The sequence below is a fragment of the Cydia fagiglandana genome, chromosome Z (genome assembly GCF_963556715.1).
Source record: "Cydia fagiglandana chromosome Z, ilCydFagi1.1, whole genome shotgun sequence".
In the NCBI taxonomy this organism is placed as follows: domain Eukaryota; kingdom Metazoa; phylum Arthropoda; class Insecta; order Lepidoptera; family Tortricidae; genus Cydia; species Cydia fagiglandana.
The window spans coordinates 19,988,184-20,003,306 of NC_085959.1; the positions used below are offsets into that span (position 1 = coordinate 19,988,184).

Sequence of the window (15,123 nt, forward strand, 5' to 3'; positions counted from 1 at the left end):
TAATGTTGGCCTGCTTGTTTAGTGTAGTCATGTTTCTATGTAGCCTGTGTAGGGCAGCCTTACCCTATCATTGCTAAAACATACCAAAGGTTAAAACCTAAAAAGAATTCTTTACATTACCTACTTATTCAATTAAGTAATACTCCTTAATTCGACCACATCCATAATACTGGAAATATAACCTTTTGTGGCTACAATATTGAGCGCAGAGTATTAGGTTTGTACCCACAACCGTGTATTCTGTCGATTTGAGGCACTCGTCATTCATGTGTGTTCATGTTTTGAAAACATCTGTCTTTAGTGTGTCACTCAATCACATGTTGACTTTTTTATTATGTACCAACGATACTTAGTACTCGTATGTACCAACAAAGTACGTCATCCTCATCATCATCAATATCATCATATCCGACGAAGAAGGTCCTTAACGTTCACTGGACAAGGTAATAAGTAATGTAATTGAACACACCCATGTACCAGATTGTACCTACAACTATAATGGAGTAATGTGTAATGTGGTGTTCTAATTTAAGTATATTATTATGATTTTCTTCTTCGTCGCCCGCTGTCGCCTGGACGGGTTTGCGACTAGAGGTAGAGATGTTGCGGCTGTGCGCATGCAGTTGAGTAGACATAGACAATAGATATAGAAAAACTTTATTTAACATCACATTGATTGTACATTTGAATATAGATCTAATGTATTTAGTCTAAGTATTTAAACATAAACACAAAGACATTTAAAACATTAAATTGATGATGATGAGTGATGCGCCACAGTATAAAATGCACCTTCATTTTGAAGAACAAAGAAATCCTTTACGAGCTAATTTTGTGAAAATCTTCTTTATTAGCCCACTATTTTTTCCAGCGGAGTGCTAGTCTTCGGCTTTGCAGAATACGAGTAGACCTGTCTTTCTTTGCTGAAAGAGCTTTGTAATCCAAGGTAAAAGTAGTTCTCGACAGACCCAGGTTCCACTAAAACTGGAATATCTAGCGCGGGATTAGCATCGTTAAATATATAGCATGGTATAATAATATACTCCGCCTGGTACTCTCTTCCCGTCTTTTCGTGGTCACGTGACTGACACAAGCTACGTCATCATGTGACAGCGCTATATGATAATATGCGATAACGCTATATATAGCGGCCATGTTATTGTGACGTAGGCTTGTGTCACTCTGGGAAGAAAAGACCATGTTTTATTAAACTATGATATATATAGATAGTTTTCTGATTCAGCACCTAAGGCTGCAATAGGTAGGTACGAGTAACTAGTGTTAACCACAAATGAATGGTAAATGCAGAATTCTGAAAAAAACTTGTAAATAAGTACTTCCCCACCAATTGTTTCAAAACTGTCAGCTACCAACTACCATTGCATACAGGGAAACTCAAGTGAAACATTGTTTTCAAAACAACGCCTGGATTGTGACACACTTTCTGTCTGGTCGGAGAGCACAATGGTTGTGGCGCTGAGCCGGAGGAGTTCCAGTCGTATTCTCGCCACTCTATTGCTGATGCACGCACTAGTGAACATTACTATGTGCCACGAAAAAAGTGAGTAGTCACCTGTACGGTTTCAGAATTTTCTTAAATTATATATAAAGTTATGATTGACTTTAAGGGATCATCCATCTAGGTTTTTTGACCCCTCCCCCCCTCCTTGTCACACTTGGTCACATTTTGCAAATCCCTCCCCACCTGGTGTGAAGTCACATTTTAGGCAATTGGGTAGGTAAAGTTTTTTGAAGATAGGCAAATTATATTTTTTCCCGATAGTATTCATTATAGCGATCACGGAAATGCAGCTCTTTTATTTTTATATCATTTTATTGATTAAATATAATTTTTTAAATGATCGATATGACGTTTGTGAGGTGAAATGGCAGACTCGAGTAATTAATTCCTTGGCGCGTAGTAAATGGGACGAGATAGAAAAAAAATCGATGTCAACTGTCAGTGTCATTCTTGGAAAATAACTTGCAAATAATTGGAAAATAATGGTCGGACGAAACATTTGTGTTTTCTTGTAATTGGATGTCGGTGTGATTTCTAGAATAAGTATTTTTAACGTCCCTAGCACGATCAACACGGATATTTTGATAATGATAACGATTGCTTTCGACTACTTGGCACTGCTTCTTGGAGAACATTTTCATTAACACCTCCACCACGACTCTTGGACTGCTACACGAGTCATTTTGGATCTCAGTATCAACACAATAGATGGAGACGATCCCGGAAACGTTCGAATGGAAATAGAATATTACAGAGATGAACTCAAAGTGCGTCGTACCGTCTTGTAGGAAGTACAGACGTTACTTTCCAAATTCAGCGTATTTGAGCACACCAAAGTCTTTAACAGCGATTCGGTGCCAAGCTTTGAAGATATATTGGCCAAAATGGTAACTTATACGTTTGTGAGGACTATATAAACGTGATTGTTGTATTATACATACATAATGATTAAGATTGTAATAGTGTTAATAACTAGGTCGTTATTGGCTATTATATATGGGCTCGGCAAGGTGTTCACAATATCTGAACACGCACGCCCTGATAATAGAGGCGTGTTCAGATATTTATGAGCACCCTAGCTGCACCAATATATCTGATGGCGACTGTACTTTAGAAAACTTATAATATAAATCCAAAATAATATAATATAAATCCAGTAAATTTCGTTTCGTTTTATTTTAAAATCCACAAATTATTATCCTTAAGCATTAACATTACAACAGTATATAGAATCACGCTGTGTGGCGTGCCCTTGAAGAGAGTTGAGAGGTTCAAATATGGTCAATATGGATAAGTATGTCTGTAGGGTAAATGTGCTTCACGTTGGGGCCTGTTTACATATTGATTAGTGTTGAATGCGGGTTTAATACATTTGCCACTATACACAAGTAGCAAGTGTATCAACTCGCAAAAATACTACATTTTTGCTTCCATTGAGGTATACATAGTAAGCACTATTCTCAAATTATGTGAGGAAATAAAACAAATTCAATTTAGTAAAGCGTATTTAATAGGGGTAAAGTGACGCGAATACAATTAAAAAAACAACGCATATTCTTAGTTTATATTAAATGTAGATGGCTTTTTAGTTTTCACTTGGTCACAGAAATACGCTAAAAACCACTTTCAGAGTAGGTGTTTCTTGCGTTTTGGCTGTCCTTCTTGTGTCCTTCCACAGCATGAGCATGTCGTAAGTCCTGTTGTATTTGTCCCAGGACTTAGCAGGAAGCTAGTTATTCATTATTAAGTTTGCTTCTGCTTTAAAATGAGGCGGTGCATGCCGTCTATTCCAGGTCGTTTTCGTCACTTGAACTCATTTTGTTTAATACGAGTATTAAAATAACAAGCGGTAACTTATTGAGTATTGCACAACGAATAAACTTTGCCGCCTTTTATTTGCATATTTTTTAAAATTATATTACCATAGATACAAAGCATACGGTACGCGCATGCGTCAATCCGCGCGCACCGCGCAGCGCCCTTTCGCGGTGCTAAAGCGGTATCCAGACGGGACTGATCAAATCGGTCGATTTGATCAGAAATGAAATTGGCGTCAATCTCCAATTTTAGATTTATGGTGATATTAGACCCATTTAAATTGAAAAAATGCCCCATAACGAAAATACTAGCCTCACAAATTGGTGTTCTTGTGTCCGCACCTCATTTTATTGGTCATTATCGGCGGTTGAATTCGGCGAGCCAAATTGGCGTTTGCGTCCGTACGTCCCGATTCGATCGGGCAATTTAATCAGATTGGCGAAAAATTGACTAATTTGGATACGCCTTAAGCAACATCGAGTTCACGATAATTTGACATATAATAATAATAGGTTTTTAGCATAAGTTGCATTTCATAAAACTTAACCCAAATCATTTGTACATTTTCAAGTCAAAGATAAAGACATGTTGGTTTTAAAATTTTAATAAGTATATACCATATCATTGTCATGATCTTGTAACATTGTTAAAATAAGAGAGTCTCCCATTTTCATTTTATTGCATTTTTTATAAAATGTCTTTAGATTCTCGGGATATCTTGGTCCTAATTCGATTGCTCTTTTTTATGGAAATAATTATATCCTTCAGATTCACAGGATGCTCGAGGCTTAGCCGAATAACACTGCAAGGAAGTATGTCATGGCTCAATGGTTCTAATTAGCCATCAGTATAATACCGCCAATGAATGTTTACATCCACCTGAAAATAAGAACAACATTCATAAAATGAGGATAACCACACAAAACTAACAGATGGTTGAAATTGTTAGAAAAAATTAGACCGATTTCTTGTTTACGAACTTAACAGCTCATGGCAATTTAATAATAAAAATCAAAACACAAGTGAAGAAAGTTTTCTGTACCTATGTATTTCACGGATACGTACTCCTGTACGGCCATTGCTCCTCTAATTCAACGGCATTGTGCTTATCACTGTTATGATAATAATTTCAAATTTGTAGAATCTGCTCGCAATCTCGTATGAACTCGCTTATTTTTCTTGCAAAACTCTGTCCAAGGGTCAGCGTAGGGGCCGTCGTGTAGGGGTGGGGAAGAAAACGTTGTCCAATAATTTATGCAGTGCCAAGTTATCGAAAGTAAATTCAATCTTTGTCCAAATACGCGCAGATGTCGTGGGGAATCAGAAGTCCGTGGGTCGTGCTGAGGTCGCCGAAAATCTCAATGATAACATTAATAGCAATTCGCAAGGTAACATGAGGCTTGTCCGTTATTTTTCGGGAATGAGAGCTAAGTGACACTGACAGTTGACATCGATTTTTTTTCTATCTCGTCCCATTTACTACGCGCCAAGGAATTAATTACTCGAGTCTGCCATTTCACCTCACAAACGTCATATCGATCATTTAAAAAATTATATTTAATCAATAAAATGATATAAAAATAAAAGAGCTGCATTTCCGTGATCGCTATAATGAATACTATCGGGAAAAAATATAATTTGCCTATCTTCAAAAAACTTTACCTACCCAATTTTGTTTACAATAAAATCGGCAATACTAACTCGGCATTATTTCTTTTTAATATAAAAAAATATTTTTGGTAAAAGAAATATTAATAATTTTATAACACAAAACCAATTAGGAACGAAAATTACCTACATCCAAAACCTCATTATTTACAGCGGATAAAAAATATATATAAATTAATTTCCGGTTACTGATGTGAATAGTGATGAAGTTAAAATGACGTCACAATGTTTGTGACCATGTCACAACATGTCATATTTTCTTGACCCCCTCCCACCCAGTAATTAATGGATGACCCCTAAATTGTAAACGGGCCAAGAAAAGTTACTAAGGTGTAACGAGTATTACAGCACTTGACTTGACATACTTAACTATTGAAAAATTACAATAATTTATTTGCATTCGCATTGTCTTCAGCTCTTCGAAAGATGGTTCGAAACCAATCCAAAATGGTACAAAGACCTTTTGAGGATAAGAGCATAGTGTCTACATCAGGCATGACTGGACATTCATATCTTAACCCGTTGAATATCCACCCAGCGAGCTCCAGCAGGACCGTACCCGTGAGGAGTCAGCAGCTCCGTCGTGTGTCCTTGGTTCCTTCGGCAATAGACAGTACACGCGGAAAAGTAATCTCCCGAATTAAGACATCGCAAGCTGAAAATGTACAAACCATTGATCTTAGATCGACCAGAAACATATTTTTAAATACGTCCAAGATAATGCCTCAAACATTTGACTTGTATTCCTTAGAACATAATAAAAACAAAGAAAATGACTCGACTTGGGAAAATACAAAAAGCATTCGTCAAAAACCCTCTCCTTTCTTTCCTGCAGTAGACGAGAACAACTTGCAAAGAATTGAATCTCAACCGCATGCGAAGGAAATGATAGTCATTCCCATTCCTGAACGGCAAGGGAAATATGAGCCCGACGATGCGCTACTTGTAAAAGGAATATTTCGGGCAAAAGCGACGAGTATAAAACCCAGTGTAAACATTGAACCAAATGAAAACCGGCAAACAACACTACTGGAGTCTGATACCCAAAAACTAGACTATTATATGGAAGTAACTACAAATTTGTCCAGCAACGATGGTTACAATATGTCAATTGAGGGACTTCCCATATGCGCGTCCATCGAATCAATTAGGTCAAATATTGACGCACAAAAGAAATTTACCGAATTTGATATAGAGGTAATTTTTATATAACTGACCGAGCGTTAGCGAAGGTTTCCGTTTAAGCTTGGGCAAAATTGCTTTCGTATGTTCGGATGTTATTCTCTATAAGTCGCAATTCTCAACCGATTCTCGTGAAATTTGTGACCATTTTTTGTCGATTCAGGCGGCCTAGCTGTGCAGTCGCTTGCGCTTTGCCATCGAATCGCTTTGTGTCTCTACTACTGTCTCACAATTACTCTTCCATATTAGGGAGTTAATATGTCTCTGATATTAGTGTGATAGTGATAGTTGCGTTTCGTTTGTTACGTAGCGTTAGCGATTGGCACATGTTAGGATATTTATTAAAATGTCGCGGCCACGCTTCTATTACAATACAAATAAAGACTTACTTTAATATTCTCAAAATTATCTTCTTAGCCTTCCTGGATGAAGAAACGACATTTTTGGAATAATATTTATAACAGTCGCTACGAATTTCTAATGAGAAATTCAAAATGGCCGCCATTAAAGGTACGTAGAGAAAGTATTGTAGATACTTTATTTAAACCTTAAACTACTGCATTTAAGAGAGTGTATTTTCATTCCCCGACTACGGATGACCTATCCTCCTAAGGCCCAAGGTCCTACCTATAGTTCTCATTTAGTTTAATGAAACTTAAATCATATTCGATCGGAACAGAGTTGCTTTTGCTTTGTTTCATTCTGTTTTTAAACAACGCAAAATCAACTCTGTTTCCTACGCCAAAGGTTCAAATTTCTGTGGCAACATTTGCATTTTTCATTTGTGTGGCTGGGCCTTCGGAAGTTATGATTTTAGCGGCTATTTGTGTATGTTTGGGTCAACGTTCCATCGTCGATAGTGGAGTCAAATAATGTCGATGAAAAAAGTGTTTATCGCTTTGTATTTAAGATATATTTTAACTGACATACTAAAAGTAGGTACGTGGAAGAATTTCCGTAGTCGGGTTATAACAATGTTTCAAACGTTTTACTGGCTACTTACTTATTTATTTTAAGGTTATACTAGTACCTCGCTCACATGTTAATACTATTTGGAAGAACACTTTTGAGCATTATAACAATAACTCTGCCCACAAAATCATTTCTAACATCGTGAAGAAGATGAACTTATATCCTAACTTAACTTTTACTTGGAATGAAATATCCCATTTAAGTAAATGGTGGAAAACGACCACCCAGAAAAACCGCGTGGTAAGTGTTTTAACTAGGTATGCATGTAATCAATTAATCATACTTCTAGTACGGCCTGACGCAACTGAATACGAAATATACATATTTATGTAATTATGTAAAGCTCAATAACTTTTTGAATGTCTTTAGCAATATATAGGTACTAGGGTTACACCCAACTTGTCAGTAGAAAAAGTCACGAATTTAAATTTTTCTATTTCCTACATTTTTTAAATTTGCCGCCTTCACGGACTGAATTTCTGACAAAGTTGCCGTGTGTGTGCCTGTGCCAGAGTAATAGTTACATAACTACATCTATTATGGTTTCGGTTGTTTCTGTATCGTGAAAGAGGAGCCCCGAGTTTGACCAGCGAACTAGATGGCACTTAACCTATAACTTGATGGAGTCAGACCAAGATAAATCTGCAGCTATTTTTATAGGACAGACGTGCAGACGTGCTCCAAGTATTATGTTAAACACCAAATTACATATGACGTTTAAATAACTAGCAAGTCTGTGCGGAAAACGAAGAGTCGTGGAATGTATGGGACCCAATACATTACACGACTCTTTCCGACCCAGACGTGAGTATTAAATTCTTTGACCCAGACTCAATAAAAATCTGTTGATGTATATAGAGTTATCTTGGTCTGACTCTAACACAACCGTCAAAAGTCAATTTTTGACAACCAGCTGTAAAATTCGCGACATGAGTTTTATTTTTCTTAGAATTTAATTCTATTCTAGCTACTATTAATTAAGCACTCATTGGTAGGTATGTATGTATTTATTTAACTGTAGGTAGTAGTTTCGTTATGTCAAATAGTGCAATACTTGACGCGCATCATCTATATTTCCACAGGGTTTTCGGAAATATGTAAAAGCAGGAAGATTAGAAATAACTACGGGAGGTTGGGTCGAATCTGACGAAGCAACAACCCATGTATTCGGCCTCGTGCATAATCTGATTGAAGGTAAATGCGTGTACATACCACCGTTAACCGGTTAAATAGGGATGGCGGAGTGAATAAGTAGGGATAGAAACTAGGAATTACATTTACCTGATAATTTAGGTTGTTCCCACTAGTTACCTCCTAGTTGTTGTTACCAGTGGTAACAACGGTGTTTTTTTTTTCACCTGTCCCCAGTGCCCCCATTTTTTATTTTCCATTAATATTGGTAGCCACGATCATCAAAACTTACTTAATCACCTGTCGACGTAAAACATACCTACTCACTTCATTTTTATTTAGGCACTTATTTTTGTTAGTATTAAACTACTGGGATTCTTTTTCTCCGTTTTTACCACAGGGGACAAGTGGGTATAAATTTCCAGCTGTTACCACTGGGCTTTTTCAACGCGCGTTAAAAAGCGCTTGAATACGTCCACACGCTAATTTCGATTTAACGACCAACACTCCAACAACACAACAACAACAAGTCGAAAATCCAACAATGCTTGATAAAAAGCGCCACCGCCATCGTGTGAACCTACACATGTTTTCGTTAGTGTCATTCAAACGCTTTTCCAACACGCGTTGAAAAAGCGCTCGTGCGAATGACGACTAAAGCTGTTGTTTCACCGCTTGTGCTAATATTGATACCCGAGCACGCTAAAAGATTTCAAAAACGAACCACGAGCGTCGCGTACCTAAGTGGAAACTTAAGCGTTGAAAGGGTTTCAAGGCATGATGGTTGATGAGGGAAACTGTAAAACATCAAACAAAATCAAATATGTCAAAAACATGTATGGCCCGACATTCTCAAGCCCCCTCCAGACTATGCGCGTGAATCGCGGGCGAAGCCGCGAACGCGAGTGTGGAGTCGATTTCGCTGTCTGCAAAAATCGACGCCACACTCGCGTTCGCGGCTTCGCGCCGCGATTCGCGCACGAGTGTGGAGGAGGCTTCAGGGTCGGTTTTTTTATTTGTGAAATCGGGACAAGTGCTACCTTTTTAGAAGTTAAAACATTAAAATGGTCTAAATATTAAGCCTCCTCCACACTCGTGCGCGAATCGCGGCGCGAACGCGAGTGTGGCGTCGATTTTCGCGGACAGCGAAATCGACTCCACATTCGCGTTCTCGGCTTCGCCCGCGATTCACGCGCATAGTCTGGAGGGGGCTTTAGAAATATCAAGGTATCATACAGTCCCGCGTTTTTGTGCAAGGTGGGAATGGTCCGATGACGGAATCTGTCGTTGTCTGACGTTGTCGTTGATTTCAGTATTTTGTTCTAGAATAGAATATCAAGTAGGCAGTACACCCTAACTTAACGGTTATATCTTTCTAGGACACCAGTGGCTCGCGGAGCACCTAAACTTTGCGCCGGACGTGGCGTGGCTCACCAACAGTGTCACCCACAGTCCCACACTGGCCTATCTATTGTCTGCGTCGGACATAACTAAATTGATCTTCACCAATGTTCATTACTCGTGGGAGGAGTATTTTGCAGAGTATCAAATAAGCGACTTCGTTTGGGTTCAAAACTGGATCAGTGAAGGATCATATTCGTCAGAGCTTAATAAACTATTAAAACAATTAGGACAGTATCGTTATCCCAGTAATTCGGTACTATCACACTACTTACAGTTTAACACGGACGGATTTGGAGCGTGTGGCCCAAATAAACAATTATGTACCATTGATTTTGATTTCTTCAAACATGCCCAACCTTGGCATATACACGGATACAACGTCAAAGAGAAGTCCGAATTAATTCTCGAGCAATATTCGAAGACCGGGACCCTGACACCCCATAATGTCATTATTGCTCCAATTGGAGGACCCCATCATTTCGCAGCTCAAGAGGAGGTTGATTACCAGTACAATAATTACGAAAAAATTGCTGAATTTATCAATGTTAATCGCGATCTTTACAAAGCTACTATTGAGTTTGGTACGCCAATGGATTATTTTAATTCAATCTTAAAAAGAGATGTAAAGTATCCAAGTTTAAAAGGAGATTTTTTAAATTTTGCCGATTTGGAAAATGGCATCCCGGCGTATTGGACAGGCTATTTCACATCCAGACCTTTACTTAAAATATTACTAAGGCGTCTTCAAGCAACCTTAAGATCTTCAGAAATATTGTTTTCATTTGCGCTAGCTGATTCGACAAACCATAGCCAAGATATTGATGTAAATATAATTGAGCTATTAACTAAAAGTAGAGAAACCGTCGCCCGATTATTAGATCGCAACGTGATAGGAGGCACCCTGTCTAGTAATGTGCTCCGATACGTGCACGAGAATATTCGGACAACAGTGAACGACTGCTGGAAAATACAGGAGGCCATGGTTAGTTTGTTCACTACAAATAAGACGAGAAAAACCCCTTATTTGAGGAAGTACGTGTATCGAGACGGTGAGTTCATATCAATATTTAGAACTATCAGTCCAGGCGATAACGTGTTAGTCTTTAATTCTTTAAGCCATGAGAGATACGAGATAATAGAACTGTTCACAAAAATACCAAACATCAGAATTATTGACCACAACAAAAAAGATGTCCCAGTCCAGGTCAATCCTGTGTGGAAGTACAACCTTAATAATGTTGTTATATCTAAACAATTCTTTAAAATAGTTTTCGCCGTTCTTATCCCTCCGTTGACAATTGAACTCTTCAAAGTAAAGGAAACGTCTATTACAACTCTTAATGCAGCCACGATATATTGCTTACATTGCATTGTAGAAGAAGACATGAATAGTGGATTATATTTTCCTTTTATTATTCAGCCTATTGAACAAGGGGATGTTCAGCTGGAAAGTTATAAGCATCGTCTAGTATTTGACGAAACCACTGGGTTTTTAAAAATGGTCGTAGAGAAAGACACCTATACGGTAAAGCCAGTTGTGATCGATTACGGAGCATTTACAGGATCTGACGTAAATTCTGGGATGTTTTTACTTAACACTAATACGACAAAACCAACTCGAGATATATTGAAACCATACAGAACAACAAAAATATTAATGATATTGACTGGACAACTGATCACTGAATTTACTTCAGTATACGGACACCTGCTACACCACACTGTCAAATTATTTAATGTACTTAACAGCCCCTTATCGAACGCCATTTTCATCGAAAGTAAAGTAGATTTAGACGTATCACCAAGTCACAGAGATTTAGAATTATTTATGTCAATACAAACGGATATTAATAACGGTAATCCTCCAGAGATCTATATTGATAATAACGGATTTCAATACACACCTCGTACTATTAATTTAAATAGACGCATTGAATCTAATGTGTATCCTATAACGACACTAAGCTACATCCAAGACCGAAAGCAACGCTTAACTGTTATTACTGACCATGCCCAAGGAGTGAGTGCACTGCAAGAGGGACAGATAGTTGTGATGCTGGACAGGAGGGTCCTCTTCGACGACGGCCGGGGGGCCAATGAAGGGCTCGCTGACAGAGGCGCTACGTACCAAAGACATTACATCCTACTGGAAAACTTCAGCCAAACATCTAAATATTACCCCGGGTCCCATTCAAAATCTGTTCAATTACCCAGTTACAGGGCTAATTATTTATCAAATACTTTAAATTACGACACAGACATTTTTATAATAGACAAAAATGTGACTGGGTATTGCTTATACGCTATCATTCCTTTAATTAAGGCGACATATCCATGCGACGTCTTTTTACTTAGTTACAGAGCATTTTTGGACGGCATTACTTCAAAACGTTCGTCAACAAATGCAGGTTTGATGATTTTGCAAAGACAAAGCTTCACTTGTCAGATAAATTATGAGTCACTGGTACACTGTAACGTAGATCCTAATCTCTCCATACAGAACATACTTCCGGCCGCAAAAACAGTTTTTAAAACTAATTTAGCAGGTACAAACCAGGGAACCCGTTTAAAATATGTGAATCTACAAATGTTTCAGCCATTGGAACTATTAACTTTAAGAATACATTCATGAAACTATACCAGCTAGACCTTCTCTCATTTGTGTTAGAGATGATTAAGTCAATAGAATCTTCTTATATATGTCGGCGGCCGATCGTAAGATCAGGCATATCGTGAAATTCCTAGGCATATCGTGAAACGTGAAAATCTTTGACTCATTCTCTGAGTCGATGGAGCCCCGCTACGCGGGGCTCCTATTTCTGGGCAGTTTGCCCTTCGGGCATATGAAGCAACCTAACGAACCTATCCTACCTATGGTTTAATGTGACTATCGTCAAAACATTAGACAGGAACATTACGATCTGCCTAATCTTACGATCGGCCGCCGATATTATATACTTAATCAAAATGTGTGCTTTAACACCGCAGTAGTTAGGAATTAGGTAGGTCGAGAATTTTGAATACGTTAGGTATTAAGCCATGCGTAGGTAGACTAGCAAGAACTGCATGCAATTTACGTTTCATTGCCGACTACTATAAAGTAAACTGCAATCAATAAGCTTGATCAGATACCGCAATGTAATGAAAATTGCATGCAAGTTCTTGTCAGTCTATACCTCGCTTTAGACCTACACTGTTCGCATTATGTAATTCAGTGCAACAGCAAAGAGTATAATTATTATTCTTCCAGTTCCAAATACCCTCAGTAGTTTTAAATTTAAATATAGGGATGAGCCCTATATTGAGACGATATTACTTAATTATTTTATTTATATACTTATTTGTTATCATTATCAATTAACGGTGCCATGTTTGTTTGTATTTTCTTAAGTAAGTATATATAAGTTTTACCTGCCCTAAAACTAACCCAGGCTACCTACAATCGTATGAACATTGGTAAACGTGCTAATGTGTTTTGATGTGCATTAAATATTCTCGTTTTCATTGGTCTGCTGTGGTGTCAAAAAAAATTCGGCTGTTTCATACATTATGGCTGGTCCATTTTCCATGGGAGGGTAAATTTGATTTCGGGGTTGGTCCTATTGGCACAGAATAAAGAATAGTACTGGTACAGAAGACTCACTCTCTAACAAAACGCGTCTGTTATATACGATCAGCACAGATAGACAGACAGCTAGGTGGCGACAGCGCCACGCGCGGCTTATGGCTTTCCCCAAAATTGGGGTGGAACGGATGTACTTTTAGCTACCTGTAGCAAAGCGACGAAATCGCGGAGTGAGCCACGCCTGCCCATAGTAATATGACTAATATCACAGATGATATAATAGTTCTTACGAACAGATACTTATCTCTCAAAGAAAACGCAAATACCTACCGTTTTGATACCTACAGTCCCTACACAAAAATACAATGGAGTGACCTTTCAGCGCGCCGCTTCCCGCACCGCACGCACCGGCACAACGCTAGGCTTAAAGGTCCTCCTTTTATTTAGAGAACTATGATAAAATCATTATTACTTACATGCCCACAAGCTGTTAACTATTGCCCACAGGAGAGAAAACTAGTGTGTTCGCGCGAACTGTACATTTTCCTCTCTTGTGGGCAATAGTTAACAGCTTGTGGGCATGTAAGTAATGCTTTTATCGTAATTCTCTAAATAAAAGGACGACCTTTTCACGTGGATAAGGGTCAAATAAGAAAATTAACCTTTATAGCCCTTAACTCTTGGGTATGTCTACAGGAAAGACGTAACACAGTTTTCTGTTTGACCCAAAACGAAAACTAACTCTGAACTGACACCTAATATTCCGTTTAAAATGCGTTAGTGTTTGCAAATTACTCACTTTAAAAGGTCATAGGTCCCTGCAGTAGCCGCAGTGTTCACGCCGCGCCGTTTTATAAACCGCGCAATGATCCCAGCAAGAATTAGTTTTATAACTTCGTGTAATTTAAAACCAGACAGAGATTAATGTTACACAATAAAGAAAAATAATAGAGAACCATGAATACAGGTAATTAATTAATTAATTATAAGTTAACCAGAGCATAAATGAGTAGGTAAGATTTTCGGTGTAAAGTTAACTTACTGTCGTTAAAATAAATATTTACCAAATTAAATTAATTTGCTGCCTATTTCAAATAGATAGATATCTAAGTAACTATACATTTGTCGTAATAAACATTATATGTTTTATCACAGAAATACAATAACTACAATTAACAAATTACGATTATTTACTTTGGAGCAGCCTGTATGTGTTAGTAGTCTCTGAGGAAATAAATAGTATGAAACCTTTTCCAACCTTTTTGATTATCTTTTTTATTTACAACACTGGGCCCCCATTCGCACGAGAGCTTTTTCAACGCGCGTTAAAAAAGCTCTTGAATCTGTCCGCACTCTAAATTCGATTTTACGACCAAGGCTTAAAGTCGAATATCCAACAACGCTTGATAAAAAGCGCCACCGATGTCGTGTGAATACATACATGGTTATCCATTTGTGTCATTCAAACGCTTATTTAACGCGCGTCAATAAAGCTGCCGTACGAATGGGGGCTAATATCATGTCATCATTGCCACTATCTTGCCACACATAATTTCCGAACAAAATGTCAAAAGCACTGCCAATGATTAATACAGTATGTTTTTTTGTTGTCGATTATTATTTCATATACGGAGTTACATATACTTGGTCAAGCTGATCTTGTCAGTAGAAAAAGGCGGCAAATTTGAAAAATGTAGGCGCGAAGGGATATCATCTCATAGAAAATTTGAATTTCGCGCCTTTTTCTACTGACAAGATTTGCTTGACCGTCTATATATTATAGAGTTTGTTCTGAAAGAGAAGAGTCGTGAAATGTATTGGGCCCCATACATTCCACGACTCTTCTCTTTCCGCACAGACT

General features: G+C 37.9%; 1 protein-coding gene across 1 annotated transcript; it reads left to right on the top strand.

Moving 5' to 3' along the window:
* Positions 1-1,189: 1,189 nt before the first annotated feature.
* Positions 1,190-13,420, top strand: LOC134679258 (alpha-mannosidase 2-like). The gene is made up of 6 exons (XM_063538147.1): positions 1,190-1,561; positions 5,424-6,205; positions 6,608-6,700; positions 7,208-7,402; positions 8,245-8,356; positions 9,673-13,420. Exons 1-6 carry the CDS (start codon positions 1,465-1,467, stop codon positions 12,327-12,329), a joined length of 3,936 nt encoding a protein of 1,311 aa, XP_063394217.1. The 5' UTR covers positions 1,190-1,464; the 3' UTR covers positions 12,330-13,420.
* The last annotated feature ends 1,703 nt before the right edge of the window (positions 13,421-15,123 follow it).